The sequence below is a fragment of the Scardinius erythrophthalmus genome (genome assembly GCF_964197995.2).
Source record: "Scardinius erythrophthalmus genome assembly, chromosome: 25".
Lineage (NCBI taxonomy): Eukaryota > Metazoa > Chordata > Actinopteri > Cypriniformes > Leuciscidae > Scardinius > Scardinius erythrophthalmus.
In genome coordinates this window covers 7,370,925-7,389,933 of record NC_138245.1, presented here as the reverse complement: position 1 = coordinate 7,389,933, position 19,009 = coordinate 7,370,925, and the positions used below count along the sequence as shown (strand labels likewise).

The window sequence follows — 19,009 nt, the reverse complement described above, 5'->3', positions numbered from 1 at the left end:
AGTAATAAATGGTAGAATTTTCAATTTTGGGTGAACTATACCTTTAAGGAATCCAAAGAAATGTAACAGTTTTGTCTCAAAAGACTCAAAGGCTCTAAGAACTCACAAAACTGTAACTGCTCTTGATTCATTTCAAGTTTTGACAAAATAAAAATGACTTATGATTCATCATGACATGATTATCACAAAATGTGATTCATAGAGTGAATGAGCCAGTCCAATTTTAACCAACAACGTGTCTTTCATATTGATTCAAAAAAAAACTGCCTCACAAGAGTCGTTAGTTTGTGAATCAGTATAGCAATGGAGAAAATACTATTAGAGTACTTAGAGTATGCGACACTCATGTCTTGTCATAAATAATAATTACAAGATGAATTGACAGCTATATTCTGTTATGTCTGAGGACGTTATGTGTAAAAATGTAATGATTTTTCTTTTAGCAAAGTATTGAAACAAAGAAAGCACATTATAAATTGCATGGCTATTATGAAGTGACATCAAATGTAAAATGTGAGATTAATTGTTGAAGCCATTGCCATTTTGTTTTTTATATGTTGTCACAGTCAATTGGGGACATCTAAGATTCCAGTTTCCATCTTGTGATTGCGAGTAAAAAAATTTAATTGGAATTGTGACTCAAATCTAGTATTGTGGCCACTCATTCAGCTTCCTTAAAAAAGTAAGCAGGTAAATCAGCAGGTAAACGGGAACCAATCATTAATATTTTAACTCTTGCTCTGAGATCTCCCCCTCAGGGGACTTCAGCTCTCACCAATGGATAGAGCTATAGATCCTTTTGCCCCAAATTCTGCTGATACACCCTAAGCCCCCACCCTCACACCATGGAAACACATCTGTTTATCTGTTTTAAGCGGGTGGAAGCAGAGACATCTGACTGTACCTCAAATACAGGGTGGAGGAATGTACCTCAAATTCAGGGCGGAGAAATGTACCATAAAAGAGTCGGTTGGCTATGAATTTTAGGATCTAAATGTTACATCAAACTTGGTGGTAAAATAGAAGTAATGACTGACATCAGAGCTATGCAAAGATAAACATCCAACATAATGAAGAACCTAATCGACAGAACACAAACGAGCATTTGCGTCCTTATTTGAATTCAGGAATGCACCTAACAATCACGTTAAAAGTAACAAAGATGTAATAAACAGTTTAGCTTCTCAAAAGGTATTCAGAAGTGAGCGAGTGAATGAATGCTGAATTGGATACCTTGGATTGACATTGAGAAGGTCTGACATTGTATTTCGATGACACGTGAGCTGTTGGCCTCGAAACAACGCAGCAACATTTCACACCTGCCAATCACCTCAAGAGGCAGGCAAAACGACAATGGGGAGGATGGGCCGGAAATAAGTGAGGCCCAAGTGGGGGAGGGTAACAATGAAAGCACAAAAGAACAGTATCGATTTCATGAAGATGCCTGTTCTCAGACGCCTCAATCTTACTTCATTTGAGTGATGGGGTTGCATTGAGGGCAAAGGAGACTGTGGTTTCTGTATTACTGAGAGAAACTAGAGGGTCACAACGTCCCTAGTTAAACCACGCCTAACCAGAAACACCTGCAGGGAACGAGAAATTGATTTCAGAAACCTGAAACTGAATTCTGGCTAAATTATTCAAATATTTTTTAATTTAACACGTACTGAAATCTGTGTGGGCTGAAAGTCAGTTCAAAGTTTCGAATACACTCAATAGATGGTATAAATTAAAAACACTGAGAGAAAAAAAAAAAAACTTTAGCAACTATTAACTAAATTTAACTTTAATACACCACAATGAAGCATTTTATTTAACAATCATATTAACTGTTTGCTTTATGTTGATTTAAGAATGAAGACATTCAAAATCTGAATGCCTGAAATATCTTAATGATAGAAGCAACATTATCAACTATTAACTAAATGAAACTGTTTAATACACCACATTGTATTTTCACAAGCTTTTTATTGAACCCAGGAGTCATCATTAAAAGGAATTCTAATGTCTGAAGTCATAGAAATAGAAAAAAGTTGCATAGAATGAACTACACAGATGACACAATTAACTTAAATTTGAGACGCCTGCTCAGACAGAAATAAAGAGAGCAAAAGGGATGAAACTATCTGCTCTGAACCAATTACATTTGGTATTGTAACAGCTCCAGTAATTTATCCTGTTACCTTCCTGTCTCGTAGTTAGCCAGTTTACATGGCCTGTTCATCCCCATCAATTAGAAAGTGGTTCAACATTTGACTTCTGATCCAACTACCCTCATTCACCAACCGTACGTACAAAAACATTTGTAAATAAAATCTGCGTGGGCGAACAGTTTCACAGAGATCATGATTCATAAATAAATGTACACATTTTTCTACATTTAGAACCACCTAAAACCACATGTACTGAAAAAAAACCCCAATTCATTGTGGAATTAGAAAAAAAAAAAGAAAAAGTTAAAAAGTTTTTCAAATGTAAGAAATTTCCTTTAAGGCCAAGAGACATTTCAGATTGATTAACAAAAAGCTTGAGAGAGAAGTGTGATGCAATGGAAAAAAGTGCTAGCCTAAGCTTTTCGGCCATCTTTGTTTACATTCCAGCGTCTAGAACCCTCAGTCTGACATCAGCTCAGAAGCAGCAGCAATGCCTGGACAATATCCAGCTATGAACTACTCTCCATAACAGCAATTCCTGTGCTCGTTTTCCTGCTCGGACATGAGTAAGTGGTCTGTGCAATTAAAGCTGTTTGAATAGTAGAATATACCTATGGGAGATGTCTGTCTGAAATGAATATGAACACATGATGTCAATTCTACATTAATCAGATGATTTACTCACTGTCTAGATTCCTTTCATGACTTCTTTTCCGAGACAGGAATAATTAAAAGGCTGACTGATATTAGGTCAGCGGTGAAAGCAAATCTGGGAATTAAGCAAATGAGGCACTGATATGTTTACATCAGGAACTGTGAGAAGTTCATTTGTTTAACCAAAGAGTGGAACCTGGAGATACACATAACGGTTTGAACTACAAAAAGTGATACCAAACATATTTAAAGCAAGCATAAAAAAGCATAAAAAAACAAAAACAAAGCACCAATACCAAACATAATTAGCAAGAGTTTACAGCAAATCAACAACTGGTCAAGCGATAATACAGAACATAATCAGCAAGAGTTTATGAAAACTTGACAGTCAATCAAGTGATAAAAACATTGAAAATTCCAAATGTAATTAGCAACACTACAATTTAACAACAGTTTGACATAAAAACAAAGCGAGGAGACCAAAACCAATTAGCAAGCGTGTAAGTGTACGACAACAACAAATTGACAATACCAAGAGTAATTAGCAAGAATGCATGTAAATAAAATAAAAAATCCATGAAATTTGTGAAAGCTAGCGGGATATATTGAGAAAACAACAATGGATCAAACCAGTGACTAAAACCACATAAAAAGATGTATAAAGATTCCAAGCTCCACACAGCTTTGTGCCTTTAATGGTCACCCCCCTTCAGTTTGCAGTGAGCAAATCAATGTTTAATGTTAAAACCACTAAATGGCAACTGCCTGTGGAGGGTGTGATGAATTTTTAAAGAGCTCTTTTCTTTACTGTTCATCTGGGCTCCATTTGCCCTGCTGTTCACGTTTATAGCAGACAAGTATACTTCTCTTTTTCTCAGGAAGTTTGTGCGAGAGGAAGTGTAACATTTTATAGCGCCACACAATATTTTACCTTCATATATGGTATCATGGTAGTCTCTTATTATAGAATAACAATGCATCCAGTTGGTTTATGGCAACGTAAACTAAAAGTAAATCCTCAAATACAGTTGTGTGGGAAAGCCAGTTATCACCTAAAACCACAGAAAACATAATTAACCAGATACAGTAGTATAGTATTATGAATTAAATGTATCATCATTTACTTGCCCTCATGTCATTCCAAACTCGTGTGACTTACCTCGGTTGAACATAAAATAAGATATTTTGAGAAATATCGAAGTGCTTTTTTTGTCAAGGGTAACGAAAACATTCTTCAAAAGGTTTGGAATGGCATAAGGGTGAGCAAATGACAGAATTTATTTATGGGTGAAAATGACTGATCTGATCTCTTCAGTATGACTGATACCAACATGCAGTTATACATATCATGTGAATCACACATTTGAAATTAGTTCATGCAACTATATTACGTATATTTAGAATAAAAGAATTAATGTAGTAAGTGGCAATCACAAAATCAGTGACACTCCCTTTGAAATCCGATCAACTGTAGACCGTTTAGGGTTGCCAAGTACCAGGCCCGGCTGTAGAATGAAATGACTGAGGGGGCATGTGAAATTGTTAAGGGGGCTTAACTTTATACCATCAATGAACAATACACACTGATAACTTGCTTAGTAAAAAAAGATAAGCCAGCGTCATTTATTATGCATATATTAACCCTTTCACGCTTAATTTTAATATTCTAACTGACTCTGAGTTTTTTCAAGGCGACTGTTATTTTAGAATTTAGAACGTTCCCCCTAAATGTTTCCATGGCAACGCGTCATATTTGTCACGTGACACACCGCGGATATATCGCTTTTATTTCCTTTTCCCTTTTTTATTCAAAATACTCACAAACTTGCTTACCATGTCATCAACTATCCGATATTCCGATTCTCAAAAATGTGTATGTGAGTGTGTTTGGTCATTTAAAAACCTCTATAAATAATCTTGATCTTGATCTAACGTTATAACGTGAGATGGCTGTTTCTTTGCGCCGCAGTTCTGAGAATCCTGTGAGTCATCAATTTCTCCCGAAATACATGCAAGAAAGTGGAATAGAAGAATAGAGTAAACTACTTTATAGTTACTTCCACTGTGTTTGTCTGATATATGAATAACACACGTCGGAAAATTATATTTGAATAGATTGTTATTGCTGCTTCCACAGACATCAGTGTGTATTTTACAAACTCCAAATGTATTGTTTTACTAGTGCTTAATGTGTATTTAAATGTCTGAAACCTAAAATAAACATTGTGATTGTGAGGTTGAAAACACTGCATAGTTGTGATATATGACAGCGCTGAGCGCGTCCGACTCTGGCTCAGCGCCAACCAACGCGCGAAAGCACAGTTTGAATCTGGCAGTTATGTCACGTAACCGAACATTCTAAATCCCATATGTGGGACCGTACTCTCAGGGGCACTGAAAAAAAAAAAATCCCATATATGGAACTGTACCGCTCAAAAGGTTAAACATTTCATTTGTAACCATAAAAACAAAAATGAAACTGAGGGGGCACAAATCAGATCTGAGGGGGCAATGCCCCCTTTTGCCCCCTCGTGGCGCCGGGCCTGCCAAGTACTGTAGCAACTGGCCACAATAATATAGAAAGCACGGTCACAGGTCACAATAACGCCTTCAGCCATGTCGGCCAATCAGAATTTAGCTTCAGAGCTGTTTGTTTTAAAAACATATATACAGTGCATTGCAAATGTAGTTCAAGTAATACAAATGGCTACATCCTGAAAAGGCTAAAAGCAATATTAAATAAATGTTTGGCACCGTGAGCTCAGTTATCAGGAAGAGCCACCATTTTTTTTGAATAAAACCACCTAGACCGTGGGTACATATAGATATACACTCCTATATGACTTCAGCTCAGACGATTTAGTTAAAAAGAAAAGTCTCTTGGAGGTTTAGATGAAACCTGAGCACCTGGCAGCACCAAGAGGAAAATTTGCATAGGGACAAAAATCAGCCGCAACAAACTTTTAAGATCCAGCATGTGACTACATCTTATTTACAAGAGGATGAATTTAACCTAAAAAAAAAAAAAAAAAAAAAGGGCAAATCACAACAATCCCAATGAATTTAAACCACAATCTTGGCCGGCAGCAAACAACAGCAATAAAGCCATCATCAGTGTGTAAATGATTAAGACATGTCATTTTTGATACCAGCGAATAAATCTGTTTTTTTTTATTCAAGTCACTTAATGGCAGGCACAGATAGTTATGCTAGAGACTTTGGCAGCATGCCTTAAAACACGATTAATTAATATCTGCATCAAACATAATCGGAAACACAGAAGCTTTGTATTTATTTTGTCCGTGTTCCAGCTGGTTCAGGAGAGGGACCAGCTGTCAGCCTTTGACATGCTCGGTGCAATGCCAGAGGACAGGTTTACTTGTAGCTCGATGTGAGTTTTTACTTGAGGAATGGTTTTTATTTGTTAAAGTGTGCCAGAGTTCAGTTTGGAAAGGTTCCAGCTGTGACGGCCGATAAAGACATTGGCAGATTTTTTTTCTTTTTTCTGACAGGGTCCAGATTATCACTTTCCCTCAGGCACATTCCTCACTGCCCCCACCCACCTGCCTAAAATAAACCATAGGCCTTAACCCTTTCCACACATACTGTAGCACATGCTCAAACACTACAGTTTCCAAACAAACTAGTGTAAGGCAACAGACAAGTATGTATTAAACCATTTGCGTGTTGTTGTAACTGGGTGTATCATCCAGTTTCAGCATTCTCATATTCAGAATGGGGGCGGGGGTGTCAAGTATACATTATACAACCATTCAAATGCCACCCAATCATTGTGTAACATCTCAACGTACAGAGAGTCCTGCTCGTCTTGATTATGCAACTGCCCACAATATTCACTGCCCACGTTTTCTGGCAACAACTTGATATGAAGATCAAGCTTCGAACTGAATGCTAAAACCCCGATAGCATTTCTGTCACCCGCCAACCAACAGTTGTAAACACCTGCAAAGCTTCACTCAGCACATCACATGGCCAGCATACACAAATCACATGACCTTGTTCTCAAGAAGGGTACAAAATGTCCAAATCAAACATGAGCATAAAAAAAAAACCCTGCACTGCTCCTTAACCGGAAATCTGTGTTTAAAAATTCCCTTAAGAAGGGTACAAACAGTCACAGCACTTTTGGAGCAAATGGTGAGTGTATAAAACAGTCATTATGGGAAAGCATTATTGCTACGGCATGGTACATATTCACAATAGAGCTACTGCATGACTCCTTTCAGTTCCATAAATCAGGCATAAAACCATGAACATAAATGGCAGCTGTTTGATACACAGCACCAGAAAGGAAATCACAATAAATAATAATCAATAATAATATTTTTTTTACACTTTACTTTATTAGATAGTATAGAGGAGAGTGGATAGGAGGCAAAGTGGGCCAGGATCAAAAGGGATTGGCTATGACTTAAAGGGATAGTTCACCCAAAAGTGAAAATTCTGTCATTGATTACTCAACCCTCATGTCAACGCTGTTGTGTGAATGCGCATCCGAGATGAATTATTTTGTAAATGAAGTGGTAAATTATGAGGGGGAAACAAAACACTCGCATTGCTTCATAAAACTGAGGTTAAACTAGTCACATGGATTATTTTTATGATGTCTTTACTACCTTTCTGGGGCTTGAAAGTGGTAGTTGCGTAGGCTGTTAATGGAAGGACAGAGATCGCTTAGATTTCATTAAAAAGATCTTCATTTGTGTCCCCAAGATGAACGAATGTCTTGCGGGTTGGGAATGACATGAATGTAGTAATTAATGACAGAATTATTATTTTTTTTAATTTTAAACTAACCCTTTAATTGAGACAATGTTTCAATAAAAGACAGTATCTCCAATCTGATCGCAAATATACCAGGGATGGCTTAGCATGATTTAAAGCTTGCTTGCAGTGTGTAACATGTGGCTGACTAATAGGAGTCAATGTCATTGACAGCTGCTCCGGATGAAGGCTCTTTATTGGCTTAAATCATGGAGTAACAGAACTTTTCTTGTTTGTAGGAACTAATTTAAAGGGCGAGTCCTTCAACGTTCAAAGTTCATTTTGACAAACCACAAATATGATGTGTGAGATTCTGCATGATCCAGTGTTTGCCTTTATGTTCTGAGATAATCAGTAATTAGCCTATGTCTTGAAACTACTTCATTTTTAGGTGACAATTTGACATCATAAGCCACAGCCTGCACTTACGGGCTAAACCACAGCTAATCTATGTGACACATAATGTGTGTGACTCTTTGATACATGGTTCAGGTTTAACAAATGGCAAGAACAAAAGCATGTAATAAAATAACTTTCAACAAAGTGGCTTTTTGAGAGAATGAATATCAGTAGCTACAGTCTTGTAATGAACACATCTAGTTTGTGATTAGTTGTGTAAAAAGCACACAAACATGATTAAAAATGCAAGTATTTTGGTGCGTGAAGGTCAGATTTACTCAATATCCCTGGCTGTATATTGCTTAGTTCAGGAGTTCTGATTTCATAACTTAAGATCACAAAATCTCACACTCAGCATAAAACTTTGCAGCTTCAGTGAGGTCTGTTGGATAAATTAGTCACGCTATTTCCTCAAGGACTGTACCCCGTCGTTGCTAGCAAATATTTATTTGATGAACTGTTTTACTTTAACAAACTTCCCTGAAGAAGACTATAACATTGGCATTTCAAAGCATGTTTTTAACATGATATGTTTCCATTCCAAATAAATATTTGCACATTACGACAGCGAATGGAACAAATAGCCTACTATTATTTACACTACATTTATCCTACACACATCCTACACACCTGCAACCGTCCAGGTGTGCGAGGAGTGTTTATTTAGCTAACATCTAACATCATTGTGACAAAACCTGTTTCGGGTAAAATATACCCACAGTACCCACCTGTCTGAACTGCTCTTCATAGGTCCAGTCGGCGTGGTCCTGCCCATGGAGTGGCCCATGGGATGAATGAGCGGAGTGAGTCAATACTCGCGGTTCGGTTTCAGAAGCAGGCCGAGCCTTTAGCAGCTGGGAGTGAGGGTGTAAATGGCGATGGGGTAAGAGGAGGATGCCTCTGCCTGGAGTGACAGCCTCACGGCCCGACGGCATCCCTTCGTCACCAAGATCGTCATCATAGTCTTCCTCCATCTCACCCTCAAAGTCATCTTCATCCCATTTCTGTTTTCTGAAACACATTAGATGGTGAAATGTTAAAGAGGCAACACATGACATGAGAGACGGTTATAAATTCAGGCAACTCATTAATTTAATGAAACATTGCTATGGGTTCAATGTTCTCCAAATGCACTACATCAAAATTTCTGTGAGAAAATAATTTACAGAGAGCCACACATTAAATATATAGTAGGTGCAAAGTAGATTTGTACATTGTCTGAAGATATGAGGGATGTTTGTCCAATGGGGGGGGGATAAAACACATAGTTTGGATCGAGTTTGTAAATGCAACATTTCACATGTAGTTAGAAATTAGAAATTCACATGTAGTCACATGTAGTTAGAAGTTAGACTAAAACCACGTTTTAGAATTCAGAATAGATTTAAAGTATTTTATTTACCTCGACCCGACAAACACTATTGGTCAAATGTTTGGAATAATTAAAGTTTTTATGTTTTTGAAAGAAGTCTCTTATGCTCACCAAGGCTGGATCTATTTGATAAAAAAATACAGTAAAAATAGTTATATTGTGAAATATAACAATTTAATTTAAACAAGTTTTTTTTATTGTAATATATTTTCACATGCAAGTTATTCCTGTGATGCAAACAGCATCATTACTCACTGTCTTCAGTGTCACACGATTTCCTTAAAATCCTTTTTTTTATCCTACATACCCCAAACTTTTGAATAGTAGTGTATCAATTGCTTGAGCATCAAATCAGCATATTAGAATGATTTCTGAAGGATCGATCATGTGACACTGAAAATTCAGCATTGCATCACAGGAATAAATGACATTAAAATAGTTATTTTAAATTGTAATAATTCACAATATTAATGTTTTTACTACATTTTGATCAAATAAATACAGCCTTGTTGAGCATAAAATACTTATTTAAACATACAAAATGTTTTACATTTTTATTAAACTTTTGATTGGTAGTGTATGTAATGTAAACAACCAGCTCAAACAGCAGCCAAAAACTCACTTGCATTCATTTGCATGTGACTGCCCACTTACATCTGCTCTTCCTCTTCAGACCCCATCATATCTTTGTATTGCTCCTCCACTTCCTCTTCCTCCTCCTCTTCATCATCTACATCTCCTCCACTGCTGTGTTCAGACATGGGGCTGTCGGCCATCTGAAGTCCAGCTGCTACTGCGCGCATCGCTGCTAGCGCCGCCATCTGCGCCTGCTCTGTGTCAGAGGCAGAGATTGCTTTAAGCTCCTCCCCCATGGGGGCGGGGCTGCGTGATTGCCCCGCCTGCTCCATCAGCAGTTTGGCTCTCTGCTGTCTGTGCAGGTTCTCCATCACCGCCTGCAGCTTCATTGCCTGAGAAACAGGACAAGCTGGGATTCTGGCCCCTTCACTTCCCCCCACACCCGAAAACAGACGGGACCACTTTTTATAACTTGATCCAGAGGCAGGGCTTCAGAAGACAGGAAGTGTTGGTCTTCTACTCGACAGACACCTGCAGACAGCTGAGGGGAAGATGATCCCCCACACACAGGGGCCTACCTGAGAGAGAAATAACAGAAAAATTGTATATTTAAAAAAACTTTTTTAGACTTTTGACAATTTTTAAATATATATAACAATATTTATGTCTTTGCTCTGGGATAAACAACACGGCACATTTTTTTATTTTATTCATTTGATAAGTGGAACAATGCACAATGCAGAATATTCAAAGACTTCTGAAGCCACACATCAGCTAGTCTTTATACACTAGAATTTTTGATATCCATTCAAGTAGTAAGAAATAATGACATAATGACATAAATTTCAGACTGTTCCTCCTCGCAGAGTTAAAATATAGGCTAGTGCAATTTGTTGTTTGAGTTCCATTTATAAAAGGTTAATCGTCTTTTTTGAATCCTCAGTCCTCATTCACTGGAGATTAAAAAAAATAAACAACTTCTTTGTTCCATTGAAGAATAAAAGTAATATTTAAACAATATGAGAATGTGTAAATGATTCCTGCAGTGTAAGAATAAAAACAGTCAAATTACACATTCTCCCCACTGTTTTTTTTTTTTACAAATTAAGACTATAACTGCAATAATATCACTAACATTTATTAATAGTAATTAAGAGCACTATTTAAAACTTTTTACATGAAAATTTCACACTCATTTTAGTGAATATTTGAGTGATTACAAAAAAAAACAACAAATAGTTGAATCAGAATTTTGAACTAATACAATGACCATGGAGCATTTGAAGTGGAAATCAAATAAACTTACCAAGTCTAACGGTGTAACAAGTGTAAATCAGAAATACCGTCTCCAGACTTTTACTAACAGGACATGACACAAGAAGGGACTATGAAACACACAGCTTATTCACAATCATTTTCGGTCTAATTTATCTTGTCCTATAAGGAAATCATCTTTCTCCTCACATTTGCATTTCACTATTTGTCATCAATCATAACCACACCTTAGTCGATTCACTACACTTCATAAAAAAATCATCATGACAGTGTCAACATGCCATGTGATGCTTCGTTAATTATATTGGGAGTGTTCGAGTTTTGTCACGTTATGGTGCTCTCTGTGTAAAAGCCAGGGGAGTATGACATCAACTTAGTCCCTTGATGCTGGACGTTAAATTTAAAATGTGTCTAAAATTGTGTTTACTCCATTCATTTTATATACCCTCAAACTTTGTTTCTTAAAACATCTCAAATCCCTTTTCTTTTGTCTTGTCCATATTGCGGGTCACACAAGAAGGTTTGAGCTTCCGCAAGAACCAATGAGGTTTGTTCTTGTACTTCAAACAAGTACGACTGAGCTTCCGTTGACCATCGTTTATATGTGAATAAAAGCCTAAGTTAATTCGGCCCATCATATAAAGTGCCTCTGCATTTAGTTAAACCGCTTAATTGATAAAAAAATAAATAAATAAATTCATGCACTTATGAACTTGTCCCAATGGAGGGACAGAAACGGCTGGTCTTGAAGGTTACATTAACATTTCTCCATTTGTGTTTTGAAGATGAATGAAAGTCTAATGGAGTTTGGAACAACTCGAGGGTGAGTAATTGATGACAGTTTTTATATTTGGGTGAAGTATTCCTTTAACTTATTTTCATGATTAAGAAAAACTGAATCAGGCACAGGCACCCTTAAAAAACTGAGTAAAGGGGAGAGAATTCAGACGGACAGGATTTTGAAGGACTCTGGGAGTTTATGGGTTAACCCACAGAAATGGATGTTGGGCGCTGGCGATTGTGAAGTCTGAGCAAACACAGTGGAGATAAAGGCAGCACTAAGGGTCTAATTCCACTGATAATGAGTGTCAAGTTGGCCAACATCCAGATTCACCATAGGGGTCTGAAATCCATGCATTTACACCATATTCAATATGATATCATATTCTAGTCAGCAAGGAATAAGAAATAGATAAGTCATGATGAAGATGGACAGAGAATAATGATTAATGTTTTTTCTTTTAGGCATGTAACAGAGTAAAAAGTTCTTCAAACAGATACAGATAAATGAGTTTAAAAGGATGAAACTTTAATATCTCTAATACCTGCATAGATTAACTGAGTCTGTTCTATACGTGCATTGCAAAGTAGTGGAAATGAAACCGAGATGTTCTGGTCTGGTGACATTCTTTACTCTACCATTGAGATCTCAGGATTATTAGAAACATCAGATCAGTTTTGTGAACTGCCACTTGGCAAGCTACAAGTTTCTCATAATGTGAAATGGATTCCATTTCCTTTCTAAACCAAATGTAATACGTTTTCCTCTGAAATTAATTTCCTTTTAAGTTGATGTCGCTTAACCAATAACCAAATAACTGTTTACCATTTTAACAAACTAACCATCTAGGTTTAATAGGAATATGTATCAATTTGGTTTTTAAGAAACAGAACACAGAAACCAACCCTACTCACCAACACCAACACTAGAACGTAATTTCACATCACCAGTGTCAACATTTAAAATTTCTCATGTGTACTGAGAACAAGGCACCTGTTGATCACACAAATCAATCTGGTTATGACTGATCAGTTGTCGCACTGCATTAAATGAAGAAAAGCACACACAAATCTCTGTGCTTTCTAAATGCCTATAGTGGAATCTTAAAGGGGATTTTTTTTGTGTGCATCATAGATCGTTAAATGATTCCCAATGGGTCAAGCTGAATACTCAAGTAGATAAGACATTTATTTACACAGATGAAAATCTTTGATTGTTTTATGATTTGTCTTACAAATAGTTTATTCTGACAACTCGTCTCACTTTTTAAACGTGTCTTGCCTAGATCAATATATAAGCTCAGGTGACAATAGCTCATTTTGGCTGATAACCTGTACCAGTTCCAAAATCTACCAACACCATTGTCAAAGGAGAATAAACATTTTCTGCAGTGGTTGATCGATAGGGTTCTCTTTTAAATTACTGATGATGCAAACAAAATTAGCAATATAATGCCAAAATATATGGCATTGTTATAAAAACTGACATGCACACATCTATGCTCGCTGTAACAAGTGAACATATTTACACAATATAAAGTTGGAAACTTAATGCACTGCAACATAAAACAGGAACTGACTGTAGATTGACTTGACATATGTGAGAGTAAACATTTCAGTTAATCAACCATGTGGATGTGACTACCTAAAAATACAAAATAGTACCTATTTTTTTAATTAATGAACAAATTAGTATTTAAACCCCAACAACCTACTTATCTAAAACCCTAAAATGTTCTAAATATTTAGCCTATATAAAATTATGCGGTTTCATAAAGGGAAAGATGTAATTAAAGTGTGTTTTTTTTTTTTTTTTTTTTTTGCTTGTGTTGGGCAATGGAAAAACCCTTTACATAAATTACAGCAAGAGATCCTGGGCTTGAACCTCAAGCATCGGTCTGATGTCTCTTGAAATGGTATTTTCAATGTTTCAGGGAAGGTGAGCCAATCGTGTAACCTCGTTACCATCTCTTCAGCGGTTCCCATGGTGATGGCGTGTGTAAGGGCTGTGGGCAAATCTGAGGGTGAGAGCGTGGGCCTCCATATACATGAGATTTCCTTCCTCAGAACAGTAAGAGAACAGAAGTGCACATGATTTCACATTTTTGGCCCTGTATTCTTGAGGATATTGTGCCATTGAGAAGACTTGACACACAACAGAAAAACGAAGAGGAGAACTTTTTTCCTTATAAAATAAGGACATTAGGTACCAAAGCATTAGTACTCCTAAAAAATATTGCAAGCAAATATGAGTGAATATAAAAGCAATGGACTAAAGTGATGGGATCCAAAAGCAATAAATTGTCATGATGTTTAATAGTGAACGCGCAAATTGTCTAAAAACAACGTCTTCAACACCTTTTTCTCTTCAAGAACAGGATGTAACATAACATACCTTAAATGTACAGCCTCAAAGGCGCCGATATGATGCAAGAAACCCAATTTGACAACATGGTAAATACAAAGAACTGAAAACGTGTCACTCAACACAGCTAGAGGAAGTCTTGAAAACACATATATAGCAAATGCATTCTGCTGATGTAGATAGGCCTGTCACGATAACAAATTTTGCTGGACGATAAATTGTCCAAGAAATTATCGCGATAAACGATAATATTGTCGTACTGAGACCATTTTCATTTAATATAATTATAATGGCATAATAATGCAGGTACACCTTTTCAACGATCTATAAACTTTTATTTCTAAAGAATATTAAACATTGAAAACGGAAAACATTTTAAATATCCAAAAAAATGAACAAAACAACCAAAAACAATGAAAGCAATGGACTCTTAGTGTCTGTTAACAAAATAAATGTCTGTTAATAAAAAAAAATGAAACAAAATTGCACTTCAAAAAATATTAAATATTAGGCTTTAGACATTATTAAATAGTGATACATTCCATAACAGGCAAAACTGACAGTTAGGACCTTTGTAAACAAATAAAAAAAGCCTCAACAAGCCATATCACCCAAATTTTGCACTGTTACTCCTGTTACTTTGTCAAGTGATTGTGTACTGTCGGGAAGACAGAGACGCACTTTATTGCGTGCATGCTACGCACTGAAAATACTTGGTTAGGATTAGGGGTGAGGAGTGCGTGCGTATTACACGCCATAAAGAGTGTATCATATGCACGCAAAAACTATTTTTGGCATATAAATGGCACGAGAAATAACATTTGTGGTATAGATATGCATTTTCATGTGATTGGGCTCGCTGTCGCAACTCACAACTAGCGTCTTCTCTCTCTCCCGGCAGTAGCCGCAAACAGTCCCGCGGCCGCCGGCGCTTTCCCATACAAAGACCATGTGACTGACAAGCGCCGCCTTCCCACACAAAGACCATGCAACTGACAACAAGAGGGTTCACTCCTCCTATACGCTAAAGAACCGAGCGAGAGTGGTCATCCAGTCTCTTTGGTAGAGAGAGAGAGACGAGGAAAACAAACAAGCATGCAAATGGAATTATCGCGGCCGGAAAAATTATCGAGCTCATTTTTTTTATCGTGCGATTAATCGACTTATCGACTATCGCGACAGGTCTAGATGTAGAAAACATAGAGAAGGGTACATTTGGTATTCCTGAGAGCATTACCTCAAGCAGGGCAACACTTGAATAAAAGTTGAATAAAAGGGGCAATTCGGGTATGATTTAAAAATATAGGCTAATATATTGTTTGTATACTAGGGTAGGCAAGCCATAAGCAATACAGTAGGTTCACTACCTATCAAGTCCATCCCTGAATACTGAATTAAATTCTAATCATTTTAAATAAGTGATATTCATTAAGAATATAGACAAACTTTTTATTACTGTAATTGTATAGATTGGCAATATGTTTTTTTATATATTTTTTTCAACGTTATATTTTAAATATTATTATTTTTTAACTTGCATTTGTGCAGTAAAATTAACTTTAAAAATACATTTATCATTTTCATTCATGGAGATAAATGTGCTATAATTTAGTGGAGGATTTCTGGTGGAAAACAATGACACTTTTAACATGGAAATTACATAAAATTACCACTATAACCAGTAGATGGCTGCAGAGGACCACTCATTAGCTCATTTGTCATTTCCACTCCCTTTTATAATTCCTTTTGTGTTTTTTGCTTTTGGATTTATTATAAAATTAATATTATGACAAATCTTAGCCATTTTATTTCATAGAATGAAGTATAGCTAGAGTAGGAAAAGTCACAACGTCCATTTAAATGAAAGGAATTTCATAATAAAATAAAAAGATTTTACACTGGATAGGAAATCGTCTTGAATTGCTCCCACATCATATTATGTAAACTGCATTTATGACAAAGAACTACACAGATATCATAATCTATCAGTAAATGCACACACGTTGTCCTCTGCTTTTGACTCTGGCGTTGCAGAACATGATGAATAATGCAGACTAAATTACGGGGAAGAGCCGAAGTCTGCCGCCATTTTCATACGAGTTTTATAGGGGACTGAGGTGATCACGAATTGTATATTAAGGACTGAATCTAAAAATTTTTAAAATTGTTTAACATTGTGATCAGGATAACCATAGCGACGGACAGGACAAAAGTCAAAATAGGTCAGTGGATTCGTGTGTTTCTTTGTTTTTTTTTTACTTTATTACAACTTTTAATTTGATCTTTTGAATGCAATGTTTACTTAACTGAACAACATTTGAAGGATACATGCTAATGTTCTAATGTATTGTTTACTTAATACATAAGTGAACTGTGTAATTTTTTCTTCAAATAGTTTAAATAAAAATAAAAGTGTTATGATAGTTTTTGCTATGGTACCGAAGTTGGTACAGAGAACCATGAAATTGTACTGGTATTTGTACTACAGACTACTGAAATTTGGGTATTGTGTGACAAAACTAGCTACCACATTGGAATGAATGTGTTCCATATTTTTTTTAGATAGTGGACCGATATAATAGGAAAAATATGAAAAAGAATATTACGAAAATGAGGCTATAGGCTTTTAGGAACAATAATGAGGAATAAATAATATTAAAATATTATATTACAGTTTATGTCAATTTGAGTATGTAGGAGCTCCAAGTGTAAAAACATAAATGTATAATATTTAATTAGAAGAGATGGTACAGACACACATTTCTCAAAGGATTTTTCTGTTATAATGCACTATTTTATAAATAAAATGCTATTTATAAGATAATAAATAGCTGCTATTTATATATAATGCTATTTATAAGATATATATATTTTTTTTTACAATCTTAGATTAAAATAAAAACACAAATCTATAATTAATGTATCATTAAAGTGTATCTCATTATATTACTATCATTCTTTTGCTAGCCATGACTGAAATCACCGTACAACAACCCTGCTCGGGTCTAAAGCTGCATTTTGGTAAATTGTCATCTTTGCATTCCAGAATCTTCATGTGAATGCAGTTGCTGTTCTTTTACTCTTTATGACCCCCCATCAATAACAGAGCTCAGAGAGAAAGACAGCTTTGTAGACAATAGCACAATAATGTCAATTTTCAACTTTTACTAGCAAACATGCATTTGCATGTGCATGATTTAGTATTCAGGAGGAAGTGGGGGTAGGTTAGAACTGCCAATTTCCATCAGTATTAGCCTGTAAAGTTTCTGCCTGCAAAGACCTGATGGAAATAAACTGGCAGAACGAGTCAGTCGGTAGTTTCATAAGGACTATGTTGTGAGTAGGGTATGTGTTCTGCTTTGTATTATAAGTTAAAAAATCCAGTCTTTTCAGTTAATGACAAAAGAGTAAGCATGATTAATGCTGTAATTCAGCAAATCAAGTCAGTTGATTTTGTTTGTGTGCAACTATGATGGCAAACTGCCAGCCTTAATACAGTAGAATTGTTTGTTAACCAAATTTGACAATGGCCAAAAACGCTGCAGACCACAGGTTCGAATGATGCCGTTTCTGTTGCGGATACAGAACGTCTCTCCAAACATTGCTCCCGAGTTTCTCTGCAGAAAGGAAAAAACGAAGATCAGCTGGCTGGGATTCCCTTATGGCACACTCCCAAACAGTGAAATCATCACTTTTTTGGCAGGTACTTGAGGTGAACATCAGTGTACCACAGAAACGTTTTAATATGTGGCTTTTGGCAAAGGCACAGTTTGAACCCAAGCCAAGCCACTCAACTGAGTCCACACAACCTCCTCCCAACACTCAGAATGGTTTTCAAAAGCAATGAACTCTGTCTTTTTATAGACACATCTAATAGATTTAAGGCAGTGCGTGTCTATGAATGCAGCACACAAAGTTCCAAAAAGGGGGATTTGTAGCACACAAAGTATGTGACGCATATAATGCCAACTTGTTTTCTTACCTCACTGTTTGTCTGTATAGCATTTTTGTTTCAAGGGTGCTTTCTGTTTCACTTGTGTAAAGTGTTGCCCAACAGCCCTGTGCTAAAATGGCACACCGAGACACGCATATGGATTAATCTAAAAACAGAGCAGTTCCTTCCTTGAGCTGCGACACTAGATATCTGATCCCTCTCAACACTACCTAGTAACACGCTAAGCTGAAACCAGTTTGGCCAGCTCAGAACAGAGTTTGCAACCTGAAAACCTGCATATAAGATGGCTGATATGGTTGCTTCATTGTGATCACAAGTGTGACAGGATGCAGGGCCTCATTCCTGTGTGTACCTCATCTTATCAGTTCAAACCCCACACCCAATTATTTCACATACAAACAACCAAAGGACTTACTTAACAGGACTTAAAAAACATATATGCAGGTAACCAACACCCCGAGATACATAGAATATGTATGCAGTGCACACAATAGTGAATGATAAGATTTATAATTTGTTGTACTTGGATATAAACGTAAAGCTGAAGAAAGGTGTGATAAGTAATTAAAACAAAATATAGAATTGTCTCGTGAAATGTCCAACATGTCGTGCGAAACAGCGCCAAACGACTAACAAGTTCCTCTCCTGGTGCCGTCCCTTCTGTTTGTTTTACTGTCATCTTTACAAAATATACC

General features: G+C 36.4%; 1 protein-coding gene across 1 annotated transcript in view; it reads right to left on the bottom strand.

Annotated features, from left to right (window-relative positions):
- The window catches only part of arid3a (AT-rich interactive domain 3A), a 33,540-nt gene that overhangs the window by 11,886 nt on the left and 2,645 nt on the right, over nt 1–19,009 (bottom strand). The window contains exons 2-3 of the mRNA XM_081357861.1: nt 10,018–10,517; nt 8,720–9,002 (exon numbers count right to left, since the gene is read on the bottom strand). Of these exons, the coding sequence (XP_081213987.1) occupies nt 8,720–9,002; nt 10,018–10,328 (594 nt within the window). The 5' untranslated portion in view covers nt 10,329–10,517. The remainder of the gene's footprint in view (nt 1–8,719; nt 9,003–10,017; nt 10,518–19,009) is intronic.